Here is a 27,101-nt window from a genome sequence, read left to right as displayed (position 1 = left end):
CCCTCCACCTTGTCCTTCCGTTTATTGCGCGAAAACCCCGGGGGAAGACTGGTCTGCGACCTTCGCTTCCCCCGGGGGCCGCACTGGGCAGGCAAACAAATACCAAAGCAAACAAATACCCTTCCAGTGAGATGCACTCTCTGGTTGGTACAATGCTGCTGCCACTCAAGTACATCAAGCTTTATTATGCTATGCGTTTCGGACTTGATGCCCTTTTTATGGTCAAGTATCACAAAGAACGGCTCGCTCATTTTTCAATACCCACGTGTGTCGCCGCCGTTCTGGATATTTTTAAAATCAATATTTCCAGGTTTTCAAATATTCAGCTCTGACTTATTTGTAAGCTAACCTGCTCTGCTCGTTGCTGCCCCAATGAGCAGCTCGGGACCCCAAAGATAGCGAGGCTGTGCAAACTCATGAGCTGGGCAGGCCACCAAATATCAAAGCAAACAATTACCCTTCCGGTGAGATGCACTCGCTGGTCTGTACAATGAAGCTGCACTCAAGCACCTCAGGCTTTAGACACAACTTCCATGTTATTATGCCAACGCGTTTCGGACTTGACGCCCTTTTTCATGGGCAATTATCACAAAGAATGGCTTACTCAGACCACGAGAATTTTTCCTCTTTTTATTTACTGATTCCACACAGGTGAGTAAAACACACAATGCATCATGGGTCTCGTAGTCAAATGTTCACTACCCACATGGGTCGCTGCCATACTAAATAATTTTAAAATCAATATTTCCAGGTTTTCAAATGTCCAGCTCTGACCTGCTTGTAAATTATGCAGCGCCAACCTGCTCTGCATCTCACCAGGAGGGTAATTGTATATATAAATATATATATATATATATATATATATATATATATATATATATATATATATATATATATATATATATATATATATATATATATCCAAAAATGCCCAAAGCTTCAAGGACGCACACACACCAAATGATTAACCAGCCGGTTTATTAGCAAGAAAGGAAACAGCGCCGTAATCCAGTCATTTTTCACCCTTAGCCCAACGCGTTTCGTTGCCGTGAAGGATTGCACCATCTGAACAATTTACAGAGAGAGGCTGCTGGTTGGAACTGAGCCAAACCGAATCTGCAGCACACCAAGGGCCCGATGTAGGTAAACGCGATTTTCCGATTTCAAAATACCGAGGCGGGCCGAATCGGTATTCTGAAATCGGAAAACGAGATGTAGGAAAAAAATACCGATTGAAAACCGATTCGGTCGGCATCGGTAATGAGATTCGGTACGTTCCGATTCAGCTCGGTCCGAATCGGAAATTACCGAATCGGCCAACAACGAATCGGAAAACACCGAATCGGCTTCCACCGAATCGGATATTTCCGAATCGGCGAATACCGATTCGGTAAAAGCCGATTCGGTAAAAACCGAATCGGCAATCATAGACCCATGGCGAAAAAGCCCATAGGAATGCATTGCATGAACCGATTTGGCTTTTACCGAATCGGATAATACCGATTCGGATTTTACCGATTCGGATTTTACCGAATCGGTAAAAGCCGACTCGGCAATAGGCGATTCAGCCAATGAGGTGGCTCCCCCTCCCCCACCCAAACAGGGAGTGGCAACCCTGGCAGGTGCAGCCAATTAAGAAGTTTCTAGAAGTTTCTGGAAAGCCTGCCTGAGCCCAACACACAGTTAGCAGCAGTGGGAGAAGGAGGTTGCAGACTGAGCAGGAGCAGGAGAAAATGGCAGATCAGGCAGGAAGCCAGAAGTCCTCCCAAAAGAGGAAGCCCAAATTCACCACCACAGAACTTCAGGTGCTGGTTGAGGAGGTGGTGAGGGTGCACCGCCAGCTCTTTGGCAAGCTGTCCCTCAACGTGCCAGACAGCACCAAGAGGAGATTGTGGGCCGACATCGCCCAGAAGGTCAATGCTGCTGGAGTCACCCCCAGGTCCATTGAGGAACTTAAGAAAAGGTTTTATGACCTCCGCAGCCTCACGAAGAGGAAGCTGGCCGACCTCCAAAGGCAGGCTGGACACACCGGAGGAGGCAAGAACCCGGCGCCACCCCTCACCGAGCTGGAGGAAATTGTCTCCAGCACCATCGAGAGGGAGAGCATCGTAGGGATCGGGACCCTGGACAGCACTGCGATGGCCACAGCTACAGGTAAGAAGCATGCGCATCATGACACACCCTACCAGACACCTCCCCATTAGACACAATGCATAGGCAAACACCAGCACTGTACTGTCACCAACATACAAGAGACAAGCATCATGGTACATGTAGTCAGCAGAAGTTAGCCAAATATGTCAGTGCAGAATCACAAGACAGGAAACAGTGTGACACGGTGTAAGGAGATGCAAGGACATGTGGAATGCCATAATTGTACTGACTGTAATACATCGGCACTCAGTTTACAAATGCTTCTTTGTACCTAGGGGCACCATCAGGCAGCACCACTGTGGCAGCAGAGGGAGCTTCGACTTCAAATACTGCAGTGGCAGGGCCGAGCACCAGCCAGCCTGGCCAGGAGGAGGAGGATGAGGATGAGGAAGGAGACACCCCAGGGCTTGGAATGGAGGGAGTCCTGGTGATTGATTTCCAGGCAGTGCACTCCCCAGTACTGCCCAGCTCACCCCCCTTGCAATTTTCACCATACAACTCCCCTACAAGGCAGACCATTCCGCCGACAACAGCTCCTGCCACAACCGTGGCCTTGCCACCCGTCCAACCTGTCGTGGGAGCAGGGGCTCCGGGACCGGCCAGCACCACACCACCACCAGTGGCACCCCAGCCCACTCAGCAGGCCGGAGGCAGCAGTGCCAGACGCCATGCCACCACCACCACCACTGCTGCACCAGCACGGGAGGGCAGTGTGTTCCTGGGCCTGGAGGGCCAGATGGTAAAAATCCAGCGCCAACAGGCCAAATCCACCATGGCCTGCCAACGCCAGCTCCTGCAGCACAACCTGCAGATGGGGGAGTTGGTGAAGGGGTTCCAGGCTGTTGTGGACAGCAACAAGGAGGTGGCAGCAGGGTTGGGCAGGCTGACCACTGCCATCACCCACTCCTCTGCCAGGCAGGAGGAGCATGAGGTTGCGCGCAGGAGGGATGCCCGGGTGCTCAACCGGGCCATGGCCCGCCTTGCAGCGGCGACCGCACAGCTGTGCCATCGCAGCTAAAATCAGGAATCGGCACTCAGTCAGCATACAGCTGAGCTGACTAGGGGGATGGCCAGGATCACCACGGCCATGGAGGCCATGTTAATATCAAACGCCGCCTCCAATCCTGCCCTGGACCTGGGTGATGCTGGAGACAGCAGCAGCCGCAGCAGCCCGGCCAGCGCTGCTTCAGAGCCAAGGAGGAGCACCAGGCGATCCGCTGATGCTGCTGGCCATTCGGAGGGGGCCGAGGGACACCCCAGTGGGTCTGGAAAGCGGGCCAAAAAATAGGCTGGCAAGGGGGGATGAGCAAACCAGAACCCTGGACTTTATTTTCGTTAACAATCTCCATTATTTGATGCACATCAGTGCTGTAACTGTGGTGCATCATTATTAAAACTTTTTTTTTCCAAGCAACATTTAGCTGTCTTTGCATCTGTACTCAGTCAGAAATAGTTCTCAGTGATCTCCTCACGTCTGTATCTCCCATCACATGGCGTACACACCCCAGCTGGCTGTGTCAGTGGCACAGCTTCGTCGTCGTCATAGTCCTCGTAGTCAGACAACTCCACCTCAGTGCCCTTCTTGACCGCAAGGTTGTGTAACATTGCACATACAGCTATGATCTTGCAGCAGGTGATGGGGGTATACTGCCTTGCACCTCCACTCTTGTGCAGGCATCTGAATCTACTTTTCCAGATGCCAAAGGTCCGTTCAACAACATTCCTGGTGCGTATGTGGGCCCGGTTATACCTCCTTTGGCTGGGTGTGGAGGGGTTGAGGTAGGGGGTGAGTATGAATGAGCGGAGGGCATATGCACTGTCGCCTGGAAGAGAAAGGGGTCACATTAGACACATGCATACATGTATTACACCTACCTACTATGTGTTATGGGGGTCTGATGATGTGGCTCACCTAGGAGGTATCCTTCTCCAAAATCGCCAGCCATCAGCCGTGCATATATGCCGCTCTGTTGGAATATATATGAGTCATGGGTACTTCCTGGAAATTTTGCTACCAGGTCTGTGATGGTGCACTTGGCATTGCAGATCACCTGCACGTTGATGGTGTGTGTAGATTTCCGATTGCGGTATATGTATTCGGTGTCCGCTGGTGGGCAAATCGGAATATGCGTGCCATCTATGCAACCGATGACTTGGGGAAAGTGTGCCATCTGGTAGAAGTCCGCTTTGGTTTGTAGCAGTTCTGCGTGGGTTGCAGGGAATGAGATGTATTGGTCCATCCTGTCTATCATGGCGTCAAGGAATATGTGGAAGAACCTTGACAGGCTGCTCTGGCTCATCCCTCCTGCTGCTGCTACTCCACTTTGATAGCTGCCAGACGCTACCAGGTGTAGGCTGCATAGCACCTGGACGTGCGCAGGGATGGCGTGTGCCCTTGGGGTGTGGTGGTCCAAGTATGGCTTAAGGTCCCTGATGAGCTCAAGTATGGTGTCAGAGTCCAGCCTGTATCTCTGTAGGATCTCAGCCTCAGTGAGCATGAACAGGGTTATCCTCTGTCTGTAGACCTGTTCATTTCTTAGCCATTCCCTCTGTCCTTCCTGCTGTAGCCGTAGCCGCCTCGCAATGACATAGAAAGCTGCCATCCTGCAAGTTGCAATGCATTTTGGGACTGTTTATATGGGTTGGAGTTGGTTACCACCTGATTGCAATCCATGGTAAATACCGAGTGAATTCTACCGATTTTGAGCCGATTTCGGTGTTTCTGTGCCTCCCTACATCTCCCCAACTGTCGGAATCGGGGAATTTCCCGATCGGAGATTCATACGAATCGGCATGTTTTCCGATTCGGATCATGTCCGAATCGGTATTTTTTCCGATTCGGTACATGGACCGAATCGGTGATTTTCCGATTCGGTGTCACTAACGAATCGGTAGTAGGACCGAATCGGTGATTTTCCGAATCGGTGTCACTAACGAATCGGTAGTAGGACCGAATCGGTGATTTTCCGAATCGGTGTCACTAACGAATCGGTACATGGACCGATTCGGTGATTTTCCGATTCGGTGTCACTAACGAATCGGTACATGGACCGATTCGGTCTTTGTAACCGAATCGGTGTTTTTCCGATTCGTTACATATCCGATTTTCGGTATGTACGTATCGGATTCTTTCACATTCGGTACACATTCCGAATTGGTTTTCTATCCGATTCGTTCTGTTTTTGGGTCCCTACATCTCGATGGCTGTTTACCGATCGGTAAGGGCCAAAAATCGGTATTTTCGGCCGATACCGATCGGTAAAGCCCTACCTACATCGGGCCCCAAATGTGGACAAAATAAATCGGCGCTGTTTTCTCCAGACCTACAAAGGTAAAATGAAATGCTGAAATTAAATGAAATAATGTGAATATGTAAACGGAACCCACTGGAGGGTATGATTTGGCTCTATGGACCACAAGTCCCAGCATGCAGGAAAGGTAAATCACGCACTGAACGTGACCCACGGGGGGACTGCATGCAACTAATTAATTAGAGCTCTCTGTCGAACATTCACTTTCAAAGCTGCCCATGATTAAGAGGCTGGAGCCTCGAAACGCGTTGTGCTAAGGTTGTAAAATGACTGGATTACGGCGCTGTTTCCTTTCTTGCTAATAAACCGGCTGGTTAATCATTTGGTGTGTGTGCGTCCTTGAAGCTTTGGGCATTTTTGGATATATATATATATATATATATATATATATATATATATTAGCAGCCCGTCCCGACGTTGTCCGGGTGTGAATTGCTGCCGGCCAGTAGTATATTGTTTTGTAGGATTTTGTTTTGATAGCATTTCTTATCTGTGACAGGCCTGCGAAACGCTCCGATTCACAGTGCACTGCTGATGCACTTAAGAGTGCGCGTTCAGTAGTGTGTGAACTCGACTTTCCCTACTTTATTTTTCCTTGCAATATTATATAGCGTGACCTCGACAACATGGCATGAGCACAATTTACATTACAGAAGAACACATTCATTTGTGGTAGGCACAGGGAGACAAAGCGATTTGCCTGGAATCACAGGATGTTGAGCTGATGCCGAGATTCGAACGTAGCTCCTCAGCTCTAAAGTTCGCAATTCTAGAACTTGTGGCGGGAGGTGTATCTAAAAGTGTATGTCGGTGCTGGCCATCAATGAGAGAGACCTGTGCATTTTTCAAATCGGTGGTGAAAAAATATGAGTATGTTGCTGGAGATGTGGGCTGCCGTGCCACCAATGTACTTACCAGGGGAGGGTAAACACCCATTATTCTGCAACTTTCTTTCCGCATACCATCACTCCCCATACTTTCATTACAAAAGTACCATGACTCCGCAATGCCATTATAATGCATGCGATTACATTTTATATGCTTTTACCACGCATACATTTACAACGAAATTCGCTGTCAATGCATGAATCGTAAAAGCATGTTTTTTTTAATGTTTGGATAAGGTAAGTATGGGAATAGGGGTATATGTTTTGGGGTACTGAGGTATATGTTTTGGGGTGTTTGGGTATTTTAAGGGTTCAGATATAGTTTTGGGTTATGGGGTACATGGGTAGTTTTAGGTTTTAGGGATAGGTATGGGTTTTGGGGTACAGGGGTATTTTTAGGGTTCGGGGCTAGGTTTGGGTTTTGGGGTATAGGGGTATTTTTAGGGTTCAGGGGTAGGTTTGGGTTTTGGGTTACAGGGGTAGTTTAAGGGTTCAGAGCTAGGTTTGGGTTTTGGGGTACAGGGGTAGTTTTAGGGTTCAGGGCTAGGTTTGTGTTTTGGGGTACAGGGGTATTTTAGGGTTCAGGGGTAGGTTTGGGTTTTGGGGTACAGGGTTATTTTTATGGTTCAGGGCTAGGTTTGGGTTTCGGGGTACAGGGGTATTTTTAGGGTTCAGGGGTAGGTTTGGGTTTTGGGGTACAGGGGTATTTTAAGGGTTCAGGGCTTGGTTTGGGTTTAGGGGTACAGGGGTATTTCAAGGTTCAGGGGTAGGTTTGGGTTTTGGGGTACAGGGGTATTTTTAGGGTTCAGGGCTAGGTTTGGGTTTTGGGGTACAGGGGTATTTTTAGGGTTTAGGGATAGGTTTGGGTTTTGGGGTACAGGGTATATTTATAGGGTTAAGTTGGGTTAGTGTTTTTAGGGTTCAGGGCTAGGTTTGGGTTTAGGGGTACAGGAGTATTTTAAGGTTCAGGGGTAGGTTTGGGTTTTGGGGTACAAGTGTATTTTTAGGGTTCAGGGCTAGGTTTGGGTTTTGGGGTACAGGGGTATCTTAAGGGTTCAGAGCTAGGTTTGGGTTTTGGGGTACAGGGGTAGTTTTAGGGTTCAGGGCTAGGTTTGGGTTTTGGGGTACAGGGGTATTTTAGGGTTTAGGGGTAGGTTTGGGTTTTGGGGTACAGGGGTATTTTTAGGGTTCAGGGGTAGGTTTCGGTTTTGGGGTACATGGGTATTTTTAGGGTTCAGGGGTAGGTTTGGGTTTTGAGGTACAGGGGTATTTATAGGGGTCAGGGCTAGGTTTGGGTTTTGGGGTACAGGGTTTTTTTTAGGGTTTAGGGATAGGTTTGGGTTTTGGGGTACAGGGTATATTTATAGGGTTAAGTTGGGTTAGTGTTTAAGGGTGTTGGGGTATTTTAAGGACTAAGGGTGGGTTATGATTATGGGGTGCAGGGGTATTTAAAGGGAGCAGGGTGGACACCCGGAGCTGGAATGTACAGAACCTGGAAAGAAAAAACAATGAAATATTGGGCACAACGCTCACTTTTTATTTTCCATAATCCCGCGCCCCGCACACGCCCGCGCCCCCAGCACACGCCCACAGCACACGATATGAGACATGGCATGAAGGGCGGAACGTACCACACGCCCCCAGCGTTTGTCACGCCCCAGCACACGCCCACAGCACGACGCAGACACGCCCACAAGGGACTACTTTGCTGGCACGGTTCTTTTACCTTTTAAATGTATATGGTGGGCGTCTGCATAGCCTATGTCCTTTTGCTGAAACTGCCCTTTCCAACGCTGTATTGGGTGTTGTGATTGGTGCTGTGGTTCCTGAGTTTACCCGCCTCAAACGTTTGGGCTCTCTCTTTATTATATTAGTATAGATATATATATATATTACCTACTGGCGGTTGCCAGTAGGTATATATAGTTAGGACCTAGTCACCATAGGAAATTCCGAACATTCTATTGGGAATAACTTTGGCGCTGATAGAGGGATCTGCCTGTAATTTTCCTTAAAGTTGCCTCACTGCGCTCCGCTCCTTCCCTGAAAGTTTCGAGGGGATTCGTTAAGCGGGGGCCGAGAAAAAAGGGGGTCCCAAAACGTGTTTTCCCCATGTTAATTTCCATAGGGACATTCTGACAAGGCTACAGCTCGAACGGCTGAACGGAATTACACCAGATTTGGCAAAATGGTAGGGCCTGGTATGCAGCAGTGCCTTTTGTATGTTTGGTGAAAATCCCTCCAGTAGTTCTTGAGAAAATTGAATTTGGAATTTTTCAAACTGCATTTTCTATGGGACATTTAGACACGGCTACAGCCCGAACGGCTGAACGGAATTACACCAAACTTGGCAAAATGGTAGGGACAGGTATGCAGTAGTGCCTTTTCTATATTTGGTGAAAATCCCTCCAGTAGTTGTTGAGAAAATTGAATTTGAGCAAATTATATATCTATATGCGCTCAACATTCTATTGGGAATAACTTTGGCGCCGATTGAGGAATCTGTGTGTAATTTTCCAGAATGTTGGCCAGCTCCGCTCCGCTCCTTCCCTGAAAGTTTCGTGGGATTCGTCAAGCAGGGGCTGAAAGGGTGGTCCCAAAACGTGTTTTCCCCATGTTAATTTCCATAGGGACCTTTAGACACGGCTACAGCCCGAACGGCTGAATGGAATTACACCAAACTTGGCAAAATGGTAGGGCCTGGTATGCAGTAGTGCCTTTTTTATATTTGGTGAAAATCCCTCCAGTAGTTGTTGAGAAAATTGAATTTGAGCAAATTATATATCTATATGCCCTCACAGTACGCGCACCGTACACGTACCCTCACGTGCGCGAGTGAGTTTCTGATTGACTGGCAGTCGACTGTCAACATTCCAAACTGTCCAAACCAGGAAGTGTTGGCCACCATCTTGTTTTTCAGGAGAACTGATTCACAAGAGAGCCCATAACAAGAGTGGAAAACACAAAAAAGGGGCAGGGTAGAGACCCTCTAGCCCTTCTCAGGGGGTCCCAAAGGTACCCCCAAGGGCAAAAAAAATAAATAAAACATTCGAAAAAATCAAGGGGTACGCACACCGTACGCGTAACGTGCGCGTACACCGCGATTTAAAAAAAAAAAATAATATTTTTTGCACTTGGTGGTCCTTCTGGGACCCCCTGAGAAGGGCTAGGGGGTCAGGGGGTCTCAACCCTGCCCCCTTTTTGCGTTTTCCACTCTTGTTTTGTGCTCTCTTGTGCCTCACTACTCCTGAGAAACAAGATGGCTGCTCAGGTGGTCCCAGAAGGATAATAACATATAGAAACGTTATCCGCTAATAGAATTAGCATTTACAAAACCTTTGAAATTTATTGAAAAAAAATATAGGTTTCACGCCTGATATAGGTAAGGAATTAGCATTTAGGAAAACCTTGCAAATTCACTGAAAAAACCATAGGTTTCAAGCCTTATATAGTTAGGAATTAGCATTTAAAAAACCTTGCAAATTCACTTAAAAAACCATAGATTTCAGGTCTTATATAGTTAGGAATTAGCATTTTAAAAACCTTGCAAATTCACTTAAAAAAACATAGGTTTCAGGCCTTATATAGTTAGGAATTAGCATTTAAAAAACCATTGAAATTGCTCCTCTATAGTTAGTTGTACTAACTATATTTCGCGCACCCGCAATCCACTGCTGATGATGTCACATATTACATCATTCATGACATTGTCAGTGTCATTACTGATGACATCACTGAGGACATCTCAAATGACATCACTGATGACATCACTGATGACATCTCATTTGACATCACTGATCACATCACTGATGATATCATTCATGTGATAATACGATGCACCTCCTCACACTCTAATATAACCTTTGATACACCCAGTGTTAAATACAGACTACCATTCTTGAAACCATTGACACACCAATACCAGTTACTACGTACGCACTTACTGATTCCTAGGTCTTCACACATATTTTCTCATTCACCCATAGAATCACTCATACATACAGTCACTCATCAATACAACACTATCATATGCACTCATACACCTATACAGACACTCACACACTGCCACTCATCCATGGAGTTACTCACACACCTAGTCAGTCATGCAAAGAATCAATCACACTTCCATTTCCTCAACTATACAGTTATACACACAACACCTTACTTATTCAAACATATACTAATACATACTTTGTCTCTTATACAATCACTGATACAAGTACACAATGATCCATACAGCCACTCGCACATTCATTGGCTCTCATGTATAGTCATTTATATATGCCAACCCTCACATGCACTGTGTTTTACATATGTACTTACTTGGACATGTAGCACTAAGATATCCATTCACTCACCAACACACCCATGCACACAGTCAACCGCCCATATAGCTGTTTCCACATGCACTCTTAAACTCATACACCTAGTGAATCAACTGCTCACACATCTATGCGCAGAGTCACACACCTCCCAGCCACCCACACACACACTCAGTCTCCCATTCAAATACCTGGGCAACCAATCAATAACCCATATAGCCACTCATGTAGCTACTGATCAACACATGCAGCAGCTTACACAACAACAGACATACTGATGCACACATTCAGACAGTTTAGTCACTAACCCATGCATTTAGTAAGACACATTTAATCACTCACTCATACAGTCAGTCACACACCTACTAAATCCTTCATCCAGACACTTATACATCCACTCATTCTTCAATATGTAAAACATATTTAAACTTTACAGAAACACACAGTCACTGGATGATGTCATCAGTGATGTCATCAGTGATGTCAAATGAGATGTCATCAGTGATGTCATCAGTGATGTCATGTGAGATGTTGGAGTTCTAGACTTTTTGGTTCCGTCCAGAGGTGTCAGGGAACAACACCCAAAGACCCCGGAGTTCCACCTGCCTTGGTGCGCAAATGAACAGAAACACGGGCTTCTCGATGGTGGCGTCAAAGACCAAAGGTTTATTACTGCAGGGACACAGAAGTCACAGAAACTACACATGGGCAGTATCTAGGAGCCTGTTCAAATTTGTACAAAGAGGGTTGCTCCTTATATACTAAATTTTGGCCTTCAGGCGAATTCTTCACATGTTGGTATATTCCCAAAACCTTTGTGTCATAAGCAATAAATATTTGGCGTACACAGGAACCGTTGATAAAATCTGATACAAAACATCTACGAAGAGGGGTTCCCACTAGTTCATCACAATCCCTTGTCAATATTGTATTCAAGAGCCGGACCGCCTCATCGTAAATTTCGTTACCTCCCCCTAATAAAGATTCAGAAAGAAAGGAACGGAGCCAGGTGTGGAAGATAGAAAAGCGGGATAAGAGATGTTTGTAGGTTGTAAATGGGCAAGGCTACCGGCTTCGGCCGCCTAATCATGATCGGGACAATGGACACGAGAACCAGTTCAGTTGGGCTGGCCTCGGGCAGAGTAGGCAGCCTTTGTCGAGTCATGTAGCTACAGCGTGATCTGGTTTAAGGTGTACGTGTCATGAAAGAGGTGAATCTCCGGCTAAGGCTACGTGTCCTTAATCGAAATGAAGTGATCAGAGGTTATTGCGTATGTGAGGGCAAGAAACACAAAATGGCTGCCATGATCTAAGATGGATGCCGTGGGTAGATCAGAAATGTGTTCATAACAGGAGTACTCTTACTCGTATCGTAGCGAAAACACCAGGATATGCTAAATGGATCATTTGCGGTTCGCTGATACCAATATTATGTATTTCCGACAACATTGAAAACACGGGTTCAAATCGTCACGGAACCTCAGACCCTCCTTTTGCCCTTACATAGGCAATTACTCAGTCTATGTCAGAATCTAATTCTATGCTCATCAGGTCAGTGACATGCTGTTGTATCATCATCCTTTCTCGTGCCTTTTCTCCAAACGCAGGTGGTTTCCTAAAACAGGTTGCAGCACAAAGACTACACAGGGCTGGACCACACTGGATAATCAGGCAGCATGAGAAGAGGAATGCTAAGATGACACCAACGACCATTAGAACCTTCCATCCCCACGCTGAGATCAGAGTCCAAAACCACTCCATGAAGGACCAGTTTCCCTTGTCTACGTGTATGGAGTCGGAAATCTTGTGTAGCTTAGAGATCGCCTCATAGACTGTTGGAGCATTATTGGGAATAAAGACACAGCAGCTCGATTGGATCATTCTACATACCCCACCTCGATCTGCAAGTATAACGTCTAGAACCATACGGTTCTGCAACGTCATGAGTCTATCCGCCTGCAGCTCAGCTGTCAAATTGCTAAGGGCACCAGCAGTTTCGGTAATAGTAGATTCAACTACCTGTGTTAGCTGACATATGTTTCTACTATTGGCCATAGGCCCCCAGAACGGAAGGAAGCCTTTGAAGAAGTCTCCAGCTTCCTGACCAGCGGTATCTTCCTTGCTGAAGACACCTCTCGCTACTCTAGTCTTGTGGTATTCAGATGAAGCAGTGTATGTTGGAGGCAACAATCGAGCAATATAACATGAACCTGAAAAGTCGGCAGGCAACCATGTATAAGCTCTGTCTCGACAGATGAAGTAGGTACCCCTAGCAGTAAGAAAGGCAGGGGAAGAGTTAGCCGGAAACACATAAGTCTCAACGCACTCACTCCTCCCTAGCTGAGCTCTCGGATTTCTCCCATTACCTTGCAGACAGACCTGACCTCGGTGAGGTACGACCCAGATTGGAGTTGAGCTTTTACGCTTGTTTTCTCCCAAACTAAGGCGATACTCTGAAGAATTCCAACTTAAATATACTCGCAATTCGTCTTTAGGGTATGAAGGAGTGTTATTGACGTCCTTGATCATGTCAATAATTCCCTGGACTAAGGCTTTGTTGGCAGAGTTATATTTAGTGGAACGTGGTGGACGTGGAGGATAGGTTTCAAGGGCATAAGCAAAGATGGTTTGAAGGGCCTGAAATGATCCATTGTAGCTGAAAGGCAAAACCAGATAGGGAATGCCTTTATCCATAGTGTGGGGTATCAAGCCACACACCCAGCAGTCTGTAGTGTTAACTACCAGTTGGTGTTGATGCAAGAGCTGTACAAAAGTGTTGTTAATGAATTCTGAGCGTCGAGCTTGTTCATGTTCAGGAAACGAATGAAAAGAGTGTATAGAGGAAACAGTAGAAGTAACAGGATTAAGGGGAGGTACTGTAGTTACTGGCACAAAAATCAAACTTATACCGAAAACGATTCCACCCACCAACGTTATCAAAACAATCAAAAATGTAATGGCACATTGCATCAAAAAACATTTGCTGTGAAGAATTCTGTAAAGTCTGTTTCTGCGAACATAAATCACATTTTCTCGTTGCAGCGCATGAAGCTCCATCTTCTACAATCCGCTCGCGACCACTGATGATGTGTACGTAGATGAAAATGCCTCTATCAGCCCTGGGAGTTCCCAGAACTAACAGAAAGATCGACCTTGTGTCAGACCCCCGCAGATTCAACTAGGCACACAGCCACGACCCTACGGCTACCCAGACGGCAAGGCAATTTCAAAAAAACAATAAAACAATAACAAACTTCCTGGCTGAAGGCAAAAGTTCAATATTTCAAAATATCACAATATGCAGTTGCCTGTTTTATTTGTCCATTTTACGATTTCGTAAATTATATCTTTGCTTCGCAGGTACTGTTTGATCGGCAAATAGCGTATCACTGGTAGCTGTTGCAGTGTTTAAGTTCGCAGATAACAGAGTTTCTTCTGATGCAGGGGACAAATGTTCAGAGTTCAAAGGAGTCTTTTCAGGAGGAGAGTCAGATTTCGGAGTGTCAGTAATCAATTCGGCATCGCTGAAAGGGATGAACTTTGGCGTGCGTTCAGACTCGGAGGCACCAATTCCCTTCTTCACCCAGTCGTCGTAAGGAAGTGGCAAAGGTACACGCTTAACATGGGATGCGTGCACCCAATGCTTGCGTCCAGCTACACGAACTGCTGTCCTCGTTGCAAGCAGGACCTGGAAGGGGCCATTGTATCTCGGCTGAAGGTTCTTCGTCCTCGCGAAATTCCTGATAACCACTTGATCTCCTGGTTTCAGCTGATGCCCTGGACTCTCCGGAGGCTTTGGTAAAGCATCGAAAACCTGTTGGTGAATAAGACTCAATTTAGCAGTCAAGTCGTAAAGGTAGTCTATTAACATAGGATATTCTAGAGAACAAAACTCCTTAGGCCTTGGCACACCCCAAATATTTGCCGGGCGGCCAAACACTATCTCATAAGGGCTAAGCCCCACTCTAGAATGTACAGTTGCTCTCGTGGATAACAAAGCCAAAGGAAGTGCGTCTGGCCAGGCTAAACCTGTGGTTGCTTGTATCTTAGCTAATTTCAGTTTGAGGGTGCCATTGTAACCCTCCACTAAACCAGCAGACTGGGGATGGTTCGCACTGTGGAACTTTTGTTTCAGACCTAGGCCGGCACACACACTCTTCATAACTTTCCCTATAAACTCACTTCCGTTATCTGACCATACAATCCGTGGCATACCGAATCTAGGGAAATATTCTTTGAGAAGAATTTTGGCAGTTGATAGGGCAGTGTTGTCCTTTAGTGGGTATGCTTCGATCCACCTGGAAAAAGCACAGACTACCACCAGGACATATTTCAAATTATTACAGCGATCCATGTGAATGAAGTCTAACTGAATCACTTCAAAGGGGCAGGTAGGAGGAGCGAAGTGACCAGCAGGAGTTGGAGTTCCCTTGCCAGGATTATGCATCAGGCATACCATACAATTTTTCACCACTCTCTCTGCACACTTACTGATCCCATCATTCTTCCAGACCGGAGCCAACATCTTACAGATTCCTTTAGAACTTATATGCACTACTCCATGCGCCATCGTCACCACTGCAAGCACATACGCATCAGGCAACATCCAACGCTGCTGTTCTGTCAAATCAATCCAACACCCATTCGAATCCAATTTGCCCGTACTCTCTCTCCATACACGTTTCTCTTCCTCAGTTGCCTCTTTCTGAATCTCTTTCACACTTTCCATTGTATCCTCACACATTCCAGATTCAGCAATCCATCTTGCAGACGTAGCTACATACATTCTGCTCATCATGTCTCTAGCTGTCTGTTTAGCGGTCTCATCAGCAAAAGCATTTCCACGACCAACATCATCCGTGATTGCTTTATGAGCACTGCACTTCACAATCGCAACTTCAGTCGGCAAGGTTAGAGATTCCAACAAGTCGTTAACTAGCTGACCATGTTGAATCTTAGTCCCATGGGACGTAATGAAACCTCTTTCTCTCCACAAACGGCCAAAACTATGGGCCACGCCAAATGCGTACTGACTATCTGTAAAGACATTCACTCTCTTTCCCTTAGCTAAAACACACGCTCTGGTTAAAGCTATTAATTCTGCAGCTTGGGCAGAATTCTGACTCACTCTTGCAGTCTCCACAATCGTCTTCAAAGTCGTTACTGCGTAAGCGGCAGTCACATCACCATTCTCCAATTTAAAACATGACCCATCCACATACAACGTGCCATCTGGATCTGACAATGGAGTATCCTTTAAGTCAATACGTCCTTTTGTCTCTTCCTCCGTTCTAAAGCAACAATCATGTGGTTCGGAATCACTCGACTCTTGATTAGCCGGCAACAACGTTGCTGGATTCAATACATTGCATCTTTTGATCTGAATATGACTCGCTAGTAATGTCAGCTCGTAACCAGATAGTCTCGCACTAGTAAGGTGTTGTGTCTTCGTTCGATTCATGAGTGTATCGACCGCATGAGGAACCATGACCACTAGCATGTTGTTCATCACCAAACCAGCAGATTGTCGAATGGAAGCCGCAGCTGCCGCTGTAGCTCTCAAACAACTAGGTAACGCTCTAGCTACCGGATCCAATGTTGATGAAAAATACGCACAGGGGCGTTGTTTATCACCAAACTTCTGTGTCAGAACACTCAACGCGCAACCTTCTCTCTCGTGAACGTAGAGCGTGAATGGCTTACTGTAATCGGGTGTACCCAATACAGGAGCTGAACACAGTGCTTTTCGTAACTCAGAAAAACTCTCTTGACATTCATCAGACCATGGCACCGGACTCGGAACATTTTTCCCAGTCAAAGCTACCAATGGCTTTGCTAAAAGAGAAAAATTTGGGATCCACTGCCTACAGTAAGAGGTAATACCTAGAAAGGCACGTACTTCTCTCTGTGTGCGAGGAACACTCATCTGCGTAATTGCTTTTATTCTCTCTGGGGTCAACTTCCTTCCCTCCTTTGACAAGAGATGACCTAGGTAGGTCACTTCTTGGCAGCAGTATTGCATTTTTGAAGGTGATACCTTGTGATTCAAATTAGACAAGTGATGCAATAACGAAACCGTAGCTGCTTTGCAAGTTTCCTTGTCATCGGCAGCCACTAGAAGATCATCTACATACTGCACTAGAGCAGAACCTGGAGGAAGGACAAAGGAATCTAACTGACTCTTTAATGCTTGACTGTAAATAGATGGGCTCTCACAGTAGCCCTGTGGAGCGCGTTTAAATCTGAAACTGCGACCTCCTAGACAGAAGCCGAAAATATCTCTGCTTTCCTCGGCTATCGGAATGCTGAAAAAGGCATTCTTCAAGTCGATGACTGAGAACCAAGTGGCTGTAGCAGGAATCAATGTTAACAAGGCAGTAATGTCTGGAACCACAGGAAACTGCGGTACTACAATCTTATTGACTTCTCTGAGGTCGATGACAAACCTATACACTGGAGGCTTTGTAGGATCAGTTCGTTTCAAAATCGGTAATACCGGACTATTACAAACATTTCCTCTAGTTTCTTCAACCACACCTTTCTTAATCAAATCTTGCACAATCAATAAAAGTGCACGCTCACCTTCACTAGATATTTTGTATTGCGGAATTCTTGGCAATTTCACATTTGCTTTCAAAGTTACTACATATGGTGGTATTTCTAAAAGGCCTACATCATTAGGACCAGTCGCCCAAAGAGAATCAGGGAGTGATCGCAGCTCTGGCGGGAGTGCATCCATTGACAAGTACATCGGAGAGGTGATTCTTTTACCCAATGTAAGCTGTACCCCTTCCGGAGAACAGTACAATGTCGCATATAGTCGTTTTAACAAGTCTAAACCAAGCAGATTTTCATTACAACCTGTCGTCAAAATCAGGGGTGCTTTCAATTGACACGGTCCAACAGAAATAGACAAAGGGCCAGATATGGGGTTGTAAACAGGGGCGCCTGAAAAACCTACAGAAACATTTGTTGAGCCAGACAAAGGTGCGCCAGGGAGTTTCGCATGTATAATAGAACTTTTTGCGGCACCAGTATCCAACAGAAACGGTTCGACTACACCTGATGTTGCTACTGCGACATAAGGCCCACTCTGATCCACTGGAACTGATACTACTCCCTCTCTCTGTCCATGGCTGTCCTAGTACCCATTTTGCTGAAATCCCTCATCCACTTCACAATAGTCCTCAACAAGATATTGTTGAGATCTATTTTGCTGGACTGACTGTCCATTTCGCTGATCAAAGTGATTGGAAGGACGATCATTCGTCTGTGGAGGCATAGCACCTCGCCCTCGACCTCTAGAATTCTGCACAAAACCACCACGACCTCTCTGAGCTGCTGCTGCATTATTTTGCGCTAAGATCGGACATTCATTCTTGTAGTGACCCTCTTTCTTACAATACGCACACTGGTTCCACTGATATTGAGGCCTCGTTGAACTATAATCTGTCCTTTGATATGAATTCTGTTGCATATTAGTCTGATTCGTACGAGGCGGATACGCCTGTTGCAAAAGAACTTTAGTCTTTAAATCTTTTGTTTTCTTGTCTGATTTCTCTTTTTCCTCTTTATCCCTATTTTCGTAATACTGTGCAGTTGCAAGTATTTGCGCAGTTGTAGAAACAGCCCACGCACTCTCTGAATCCTTTAATTTATTGCATAATTCAGGTAACAAATTATGCACAAATTTATCGACAAACAGTCTCTGTCCTCCTTCCGTGCTCATATCCTGACCACTATGATCTACAAAAGTCTTTTCGAACCTCGTGAAAAAGTCGGAGACACTTTCGTCTTTCTTTTGCCTGCATGCGGATAACTTGTCCCAATTAACACGTAATGCGGGCATCAGAGTCTTCATTAAGTCGATTATCCTACCTGGAAGATTAGCAATTAGGGGTTCAGGTTTTGCACCACCTGTTTGCTGACCATCCGCTGCAGTGATAGCTGCCCAATCACCACCTAAGGCAACTTGATGATCCTCTCTACGAATTTTAGCCCACACTGGTTGAGGAACTACATTTCCAAATAACATATCAATGTCTGCTAAGTTCATTATACAAGCCTCAACTGTCTGTGTTAATTCCTTATAGTATCCAGCAGGATTCTTACGCGGATCTGGTAAGGCCTGTTTCACCGCTAGCACTTCGGCTCGCTTCCACGGAATGTGTATCCACACCCTCTGGAATTGCGCCGGAGCGGCTACAATACCATTAGGAGCATCAGCTTGCACAGCTTCGCGCCAAATCGGAGGAACCTCCCTCATTGGATATTGGCGACTCAGCTTCGTCTTACCTTTGTCTAAATCTCTCGGTGAACGAAGAGATGGGTCATTTCTAAAACTTAAGATCAGTTCCATCGCTTCTTCTATATTTTCACCTACTATCATACCAGCAGCAAACTCTTTCTGAACCTTAATTAAGTCTTCTAAATTCGATTCAACATCATCTTCTTCTATCTCCTCACGTAACAACGAACACATCTCATCAAAGACATACCGTTGCGTTGGTTCCTTCCACTGCATAAATGTATCTAGCACATCTCTCGTACTATATCTCCTACTCTTCGAAATCCATCTGAGAGCCGTGGAATCTAAAATTCCCCGTTCCTCAGTGCTTGGATGCTGACTACGTCTCTGAACAGAATCAGAAGTAGGAGTCCTAATTAAGGTTTTATAGAAAGGAGACAGCATATTAGACACGGAATCAGTGATTCTTCGACGAACAGAAAGTGGAGTCAACACACTCGCAGACGTAGAGAACACAGTAGAAGTAGGAACAGATAGCGGAACAGTAGGAGTATCGAGAAAAATAGTTTGTGGAACAGTAGGTGTAAGTGAGACAGATACAGGTATAGAAGTCGGCAACCCAGGAAGAGGAGGAGCCGTAGGAACATTCACATTAACTACAGGAGGTACAGGAGCTTGATTCTGAGGGGCAGGAGCAGGAATACCAGGTTGTCCAGCAACCGGCAATTGAACATTCGGTACAGGTGGAGCCGTAGCACCTTGTGCATACGGTGGAGGTGACCGTAACAGATAAGACAACAGAGGATCGTTTTCGGGGTCCTCTAGTATCTTAGCTGTTTTCGATGGCAAGGCAGGATAGCACTTGTCGATCGCTAAATTATGCTCTCTAATGGCCACCTCTATGGCCTTCTCACACTCGTTATCTTGCAACTGTTTAGTTGCTTGCTCTAGAGTCAACTCTTCTTTCTCTTTCTGTTCTTTCTTTAATCTCTTCATTTCTCTCTGTTTGGATTCTTTTCGCCAGTAACGGAAAGAATCAAACATTGCCGGCCGGGCTTTCTTCCTAAACAATTTCGCTTCTAAATTATCAAGAATTTCGGGTTCAAAACTACCATGCATTGGCCAACTAAGGACACCATCTTTCTCGGTGTAGCGGACCCACACCTCATTATAAGATATAGGACCCACACCATGTTTACAATATAAGTCATATAGGGGAGTCCCAATCGGAGGAACCAGACATGAGTCCTCCAATCGTGAGTCACTGTTGCAACCAAAGCACGACAACATACAATTTCTCCGACTTACCATTTTTCAATCAGGAACACAAAACAAACAAAACACGAAACAAATATGTGCACCTGAACCAAGAACTTTTAGGCCTACCAAAACGAACTGATGTATCGATACCCAAACTAAACCAAATAGATTATCGTAACTAGAACAAACAATGATAATCTTACGAAACTAAACCAAACCAAGAACCAAAAAGGATTTTAACAACCCTCTCAAAGTAACCCACTAACTAGCAACCACTAAATACTTAACTGAGGCACTGAAGACGTCACCAAGGAGAAACCCGTCACGTTTCGCTGTACTAAGGGCTGCACCTCGGGTCCAAGACAGGACGACGGTCAAGGCAACGGCCCACTGCAGCCGTCCTGAACGGGAACCCTCGTGGAAGAGAACTTCGGGCCACTTTTGCGATATGCCGGGATCGATGAAGTGGGGCGCCTCCCTCAGGAATCTTCACACGAAGCTTCTCGAACTCTTCAGGCTTTTGGACCGGTACCGAATGACGTTGCCCCACGTTGGGCGCCAATTGGAGTTCTGGACTTTTTGGTTCCGTCCAGAGGTGTCAGGGAACAACACCCAAAGACCCCGGAGTTCCACCTGCCTTGGTGCGCAAATGAACAGAAACACGGGCTTCTCGATGGTGGCGTCAAAAACCAAAGGTTTATTACTGCAGGGACACAGAAGTCACAGAAACTACACATGGGCAGTATCTAGGAGCCTGTTCAAATTTGTACAAAGAGGGTTGCTCCTTATATACTAAATTTTGGCCTTCAGGCGAATTCTTCACATGTTGGTATATTCCCAAAACCTTTGTGTCATAAGCAATAAATATTTGGCGTACACAGGAACCGTTGATAAAATCTGATACAAAACATCTACGAAGAGGGGTTCCCACTAGTTCATCACAATCCCTTGTCAATATTGTATTCAAGAGCCGGACCGCCTCATCGTAAATTTCGTTACCTCCCCCTAATAAAGATTCAGAAAGAAAGGAACGGAGCCAGGTGTGGAAGATAGAAAAGCGGGATAAGAGATGTTTGTAGGTTGTGAATGGGCAAGGCTACCGGCTTCGGCCGCCTAATCATGATCGGGACAATGGACACGAGAACCAGTTCAGTTGGGCTGGCCTCGGGCAGAGGAGGCAGCCTTTGTCGAGTCATGTAGCTACAGCGTGATCTGGTTTAAGGTGTACGTGTCATGAAAGAGGTGAATCTCCGGCTAAGGCTACGTGTCCTTAATCGAAATGAAGTGATCAGAGGTTATTGCGTATGTGAGGGCAAGAAACACAAAATGGCTGCCATGATCTAAGATGGATGCCGTGGGTAGATCAGAAATGTGTTCATAACAGGAGTACTCTTACTCGTATCGTAGCAAAAACACCAGGATATGCTTAATGGATCATTTGCGGTTCGCTGATACCAATATTATGTATTTCCGACAACATTGAAAACACGGGTTCAAATTTTCACGGAACCTCAATGTCATCAGTGATGTCATCAGTGATGTCACTGACCATGTCATGAATGATGTAATATGTGACATCATCAGCAGTGGATTGCGGGTGCGCGAAATATAGTTAGTACAACTAACTATATAGGAGCAATTTCAATGGTTTTTTAAATGTTAATTCCTAACTATATAAGGCCTGAAACCTATGGTTTTTTAAGTGAATTTGCTAGGTTTTTAAAATGCTAATTCCTAACTATAATAGGCCTAAAACCTATGGTTTCTTAAGTGAATATATATATATATATATATATATATATATATATATATATATATCCTGACCAAACTTCCCTGGATAGAAGAAGTCGAGCACACGCGGGACACACTTTGAAATACTCATTTATTCTGACATAGTGCATGACGCGTTTCATCCTTACTGGACTTCCTCAGATGCAGTCAGAAGCAAACAATTTAAAACAAGCATTTGCAATGCAATAGGTCTCGCATTAGGAAAGTTTTAGCTATTGGTCTTTAAAATTACAATTTTTTTTATTTATGTGTCTGTTTTGAAAATAGCGAAATTAATATCTTTGTCATTTACAATGCCACTACTTTTAATTTTTGCAAATGTGACACCTATAGCATTTGTAATGCAACATGTTTTGTATTTACGTGACTTAGATGTATTGATATTACAAATAACAATGGCTTTTAATCTTTTTTAAATAATTAATACTTAAATAAAAGTTATTGTAATTTATAATGGCAATAGCTTAAACTTTAGTAAATAACTTTTTTGAAGATTATGTTCAGTGTATTTTATTGTGACGAAAATCCAAGAACAGAAGTGAAATATTAACATATTTTTGTGACATTTGTAATAAAGTTTGAAACATTGAGAGAACATATTTGAACCACTTGTTGTTGAATAGTTGCACAGATTGATACTGTGGTGGCGCTGAGTGATATTGTGGTGGCGACGAGTGATGTTGTGGTGACGACGAGTGATGCTGTGGCATTCAGTGATGCTGTAGTAGCGCATAGTGATGTTGTGGTGCCCCTGAGTGATGCCGCGGTGCCCCTGAGTGATGCTGTGATGGTGCGATAGATAGATATACTGAGGGCGATAGATAGCTAGCGGGAGGGCGAAAGATAGATAGAGTGAGGGCGATAGATAGATAGATAAATAGAGTGAGGACGATAGATAGATAGAATGATGGAGATAGATAGAATGAGGGCGATAGACAGATAGATAGAGTGAGGGGCGATAGATAGTTAGAGTGAGGGCGATAGATAGATAGACAGATAGAGTGAGGGTGATAGATAGAGTGAGGGAAATAAACAGATAGATAGAGTGAGGGCGATAGACAGATAGATAGAGTGAGGGGCGATAGATAGTTAGAGTGAGGGCGATAGATAGATAGACAGATAGAGTGAGGGTGATAGATACAGTGAGGGAGATAAACAGATAGATAGAGTGAGGGTGATAGATAGAGTGAGGGAGATAAACAGATAGATAGAGTGAGGGCGATAGATAGAGTGAGGGCGATAGATAGAGTGAGGGCGATAGATAGAGTGAGGGCGATAGATAGATAGGTAGATAGATAGAGTAAGGGCGATAGACAGATAGAGTGAGGGCGATAGATAGACAGATAGAGTGAGGGTGATAGATAGAGTGAGGGAGATAAACAGATAGATAGAGTGAGGGCGATAGATAGAGTGAGGGAGATAAACAGATAGATAGAGTGAGGGCGATAGATAGAGTGAGGGCGATAGATAGATAGATAGATAGATAGATAGATAGATAGATAGATAGATAGATAGATAGATAGATAGATAGATAGATAGATAGATAGATAGATAGATAGATAGATAGATAGATGGATAGATAGATAGAGTGAGGGCGATAGATAGATAGTGAGGGCGATAGATAGATAGGTAGATAGATAGAGTAAGGGCGATAGACAGATAGAGTGAGGGCGATAGATAGACAGATAGAGTGAGGGTGATAGATAGAGTGAGGGAGATAAACAGATAGATAGAGTGAGGGCGACAGATAGAGTGAGGGAGATAAACAGATAGATAGAGTGAGGGCGATAGATAGAGTGAGGGCGATAGATAGAGTGAGGGCGATAGATAGATAGATAGATAGATAGATAGATAGATAGATAGATAGATAGATAGATAGATAGATAGATAGATAGAGTGAGGGCGATAGATAGATAGTGAAGGTGATAGATAGATAGATAGATAGATAGATAGATAGATAGATAGATAGATAGATAGATAGATAGATAGATAGATAGATAGATAGATAGATAGATAGAGTAAGGGCGATAGATAGATAGAGTGAGGGTGATAGAGTGAGGGCGATAGAGTGAGGGCGATAGACAGATAGATAGATAGATAGATAGATAGATAGATAGATAGATAGATAGATAGATAGATAGATAGATAGATAGATAGATAGATAGATAGATAGATAGATAGATAGATAGATAGATAGATAGATAGATAGATAGATAGATAGAGGGTGATAGATAGATAGAGTGAAGGCAATAGATAGATAGATAAATAGAGTGAGGTTGATAGATAGATAGAATGATGGCGATAGATAGATAGACAGATAGAGTGAGGGTGATAGATACAGTGAGGGAGATAAACAGATAGATAGAGTGAGGGTGATAGATAGAGTGAGGGAGATAAACAGATAGATAGAGTGAGGGCGATAGATAGAGTGAGAAGGGAGAAGTCAACAGGGAGTTGGAGAAGGGGGTGGGGTGGAAGAGAGCAGCAGATCAGCACGGGAGAACAGAACAGGGAGATAAAGAAGGATGCAGGTGGAAGAGAGTAGCAGATCAGCACAGGAGAACATAAGAGAACACGGACTTAAAGTAGGAGGTGGGGTGGAAGAGAGCAAAAAGATCATCACAGGAGAAGGCAACAAGGAGTTAGAGAATGAGGCGGGGTGGAAGATAAGAGCAGATCAGTACAGGAGAAGAGAACAGGGAGTTAGAGAAGGGGGCGGGTGGAAGAGAGCAGCAGATCAGGGGGGCTGGGCAACCATGCCAGCATTCCGATTCACGAGCAGATGGTCCTGTTTATGACCTGCCGAGCGCGTGAAGTGGCTGCTGGCAAATGGCTTTGATGTTCTTGTCTTGCTTTGTGGGAGGGGTAGGGGAGCGAATTGCTGTGCACGCGCCTGGCTCTCACATTAACTGTATGAGTTTTGAAATCAGCTTACTATAATCTCGCCGGAAAAAAAACAACTTACGCATTGCTTCAGCGAGACCTGAAAACAGAAAGTGGGAGATAAACTAAGAAAGAAAGAAATCTATAAACAAACTAACAAAGAACGAAATGGAACAAAAAATTTGGGAAGAAGAAAGAACAAATGAATATTCGAAAGAAAACGAAATGAAGAAAAACACAAATGAAAAAAAAGTGTAAGATTAGAGTCTCTGCAACATAAACAGTAACTCACTCAGCTATCTATAAAAACAAGCAAGGGTGCATGCACTAGTGCATGCTCACACAAGCGAGACAAAAAATACAAAAATGCATAGCATTAATTCGACATCACCAACCCTGAATTCTAGTTTTCCTTAGAGCCATTAAAAATTACACATTGATATAAAAAGTCTTGTTACAGCTTGCCAGCACCAAGTTACATACCAGGATGCTTCATCTTGCAAAGCCTTCATAGGCTCTGCACTGGCTTAACTAAACATGCCAACTTTTTGGACCTCTGAAAAAGTTTTTTCCACTTACTAACAGTGATAAACAAAGACTTCCCAATGCCCAACACCAAACGAAATAGAATATCACATTTCTGCAAACTTAAGTTGTTTTAAGCAAAAGGCAATTCAAATAGTAGAAAAAAGTTCTACAATAGGTCAAAGAATCACCAAAAACAAAACAAAAAAATACCCAATAACTGATGGACAAATGGCATCCCGGAGTTGCAAAGAGTTTGAATAGCATCAGCAGAACTATCCCTTCCTTCGAAAACTAACAATAAATCCCCATAGCAAAGGAGCTGTACAGGGGCCATCTGAAGGAGCTCTGGCCTCAAGCTCGATAAATTGCATGACTGCACAGAATAGAAAGTTAAAAGCCCACGTTGTCCATTTTTTTTTAAAAAGGAGCCACACCATGAAGAAATACTTCATATTGAGGGGCAGTTAAGAATTACTTTTTTGTGAAGTTAACTTTTAAACAGCAATACAGACACCACACAATGTGAAAGTATTTGAAAAAAGACACTCATTCAACAAATGCATCTTGTATGTCGCAGCTACCTACACGGGCTGATGTCATACGCTGCACTGTTAGCACATGACCACTAACAAATAGATAAGTTAGCAGATCGAAGGTTATTCACTTTTCGAAAACATTGTAAGGAAAGTGTGAAAATTGAAAAAAATTAGTGATAGGCCTTCAGCACTACTAGAAAGCAAGGGCCATGCATCGGCAACATGTGGCAACTGCGGAAAAGAAATGTGTAGAGCGCTCTTATTACACTACGGCAGACCTCTAACTTCGTCCCCCGAGGCAAAGCTTAACGTATACAATGAAGTGATAGGAAACTACAGTGTGAGCGCTCCCGTCTGTACAAATAAGTCGGCACACGGCACCTCGAAGAGTGCATCTCAAGTTCAGCACCTCCATTCTGATGGGAGCAGTCCTTGAAATGTAAATATAAAAGTGTAGGCACCAAGCATACCAGAGTACCTGTCTGTAAAGTAGAAGAGCATGTACTCGAGTTATAGGATTTGAAACCCATCTACTAGGTGCAAGTACTCTCCCCTCCAATTTAAAGAGGTGCGGTACTGAGTCCCTGACCATTTAAACCACTGTGTGGGAAATAATTCAACAGCGACGGCACAATACTCAATACTGCTTGTTCAGAGCAAGATGTCAGTACCAAGAAATTTACAGAATATGTTCTAGTTGGCGGACGAAAGTTCGACTTCAAGCTGTACAGTGTGTGTACAGTTTAAGCAGGACAGAACCATCACGGGAATCCACTGCAGATGAAGGGGTGGGCTTTTGAAGACGAGCCAATATAGTAACAAACGTTGGTGTGCTCAGCAAAAGACTGAGTTTTTCGCGCTCAGTTATTACAGTAAACAGCTTAGGTTTCAAATGTGTAAACCACATTTTTAAAAGGCTCCCATGGACACATGATACAAACCCCTTAAATGTACCAGAGTTACAGCTAAATTGTATCAATTAAAGGCGCAACAAGTGTACGATTATAGCTGCAAATACACACAAACCTTGGTGGGTACAGTTTGGGTTGTATGCATGATCTACAGATATAAGCAACACGAACTGTGAAATTAGGGTAAACCATAGTGGCTTTCGTCAGCCCTGCTAACATGTGAGCACTCCAGTATATGCTAGTTAGAAGACTACATTTGTTTTAACTAGA

General features: G+C 44.6%; 1 protein-coding gene across 1 annotated transcript in view; it reads left to right on the top strand.

Annotated features, from left to right (window-relative positions):
- The first annotated feature begins 1,649 nt into the window (after nucleotides 1-1,649).
- The window catches only part of LOC147701263 (uncharacterized), a 42,164-nt gene continuing 16,712 nt past the window's right edge, over nucleotides 1,650-27,101 (top strand). The window contains exons 1-2 of the mRNA XM_086929329.1: nucleotides 1,650-2,154; nucleotides 2,430-2,864. Coding sequence (XP_086785455.1) covers nucleotides 1,734-2,154; nucleotides 2,430-2,864 — 856 coding nt within the window. The 5' untranslated portion in view covers nucleotides 1,650-1,733. The remainder of the gene's footprint in view (nucleotides 2,155-2,429; nucleotides 2,865-27,101) is intronic.

Source organism: Lissotriton vulgaris, chromosome 7 (genome assembly GCF_964263255.1).
Source record: "Lissotriton vulgaris chromosome 7, aLisVul1.2, whole genome shotgun sequence".
Taxonomy (NCBI): Eukaryota; Metazoa; Chordata; class Amphibia; order Caudata; family Salamandridae; genus Lissotriton; species Lissotriton vulgaris.
This window is presented reverse-complemented; position numbering and strand designations above follow the sequence as displayed.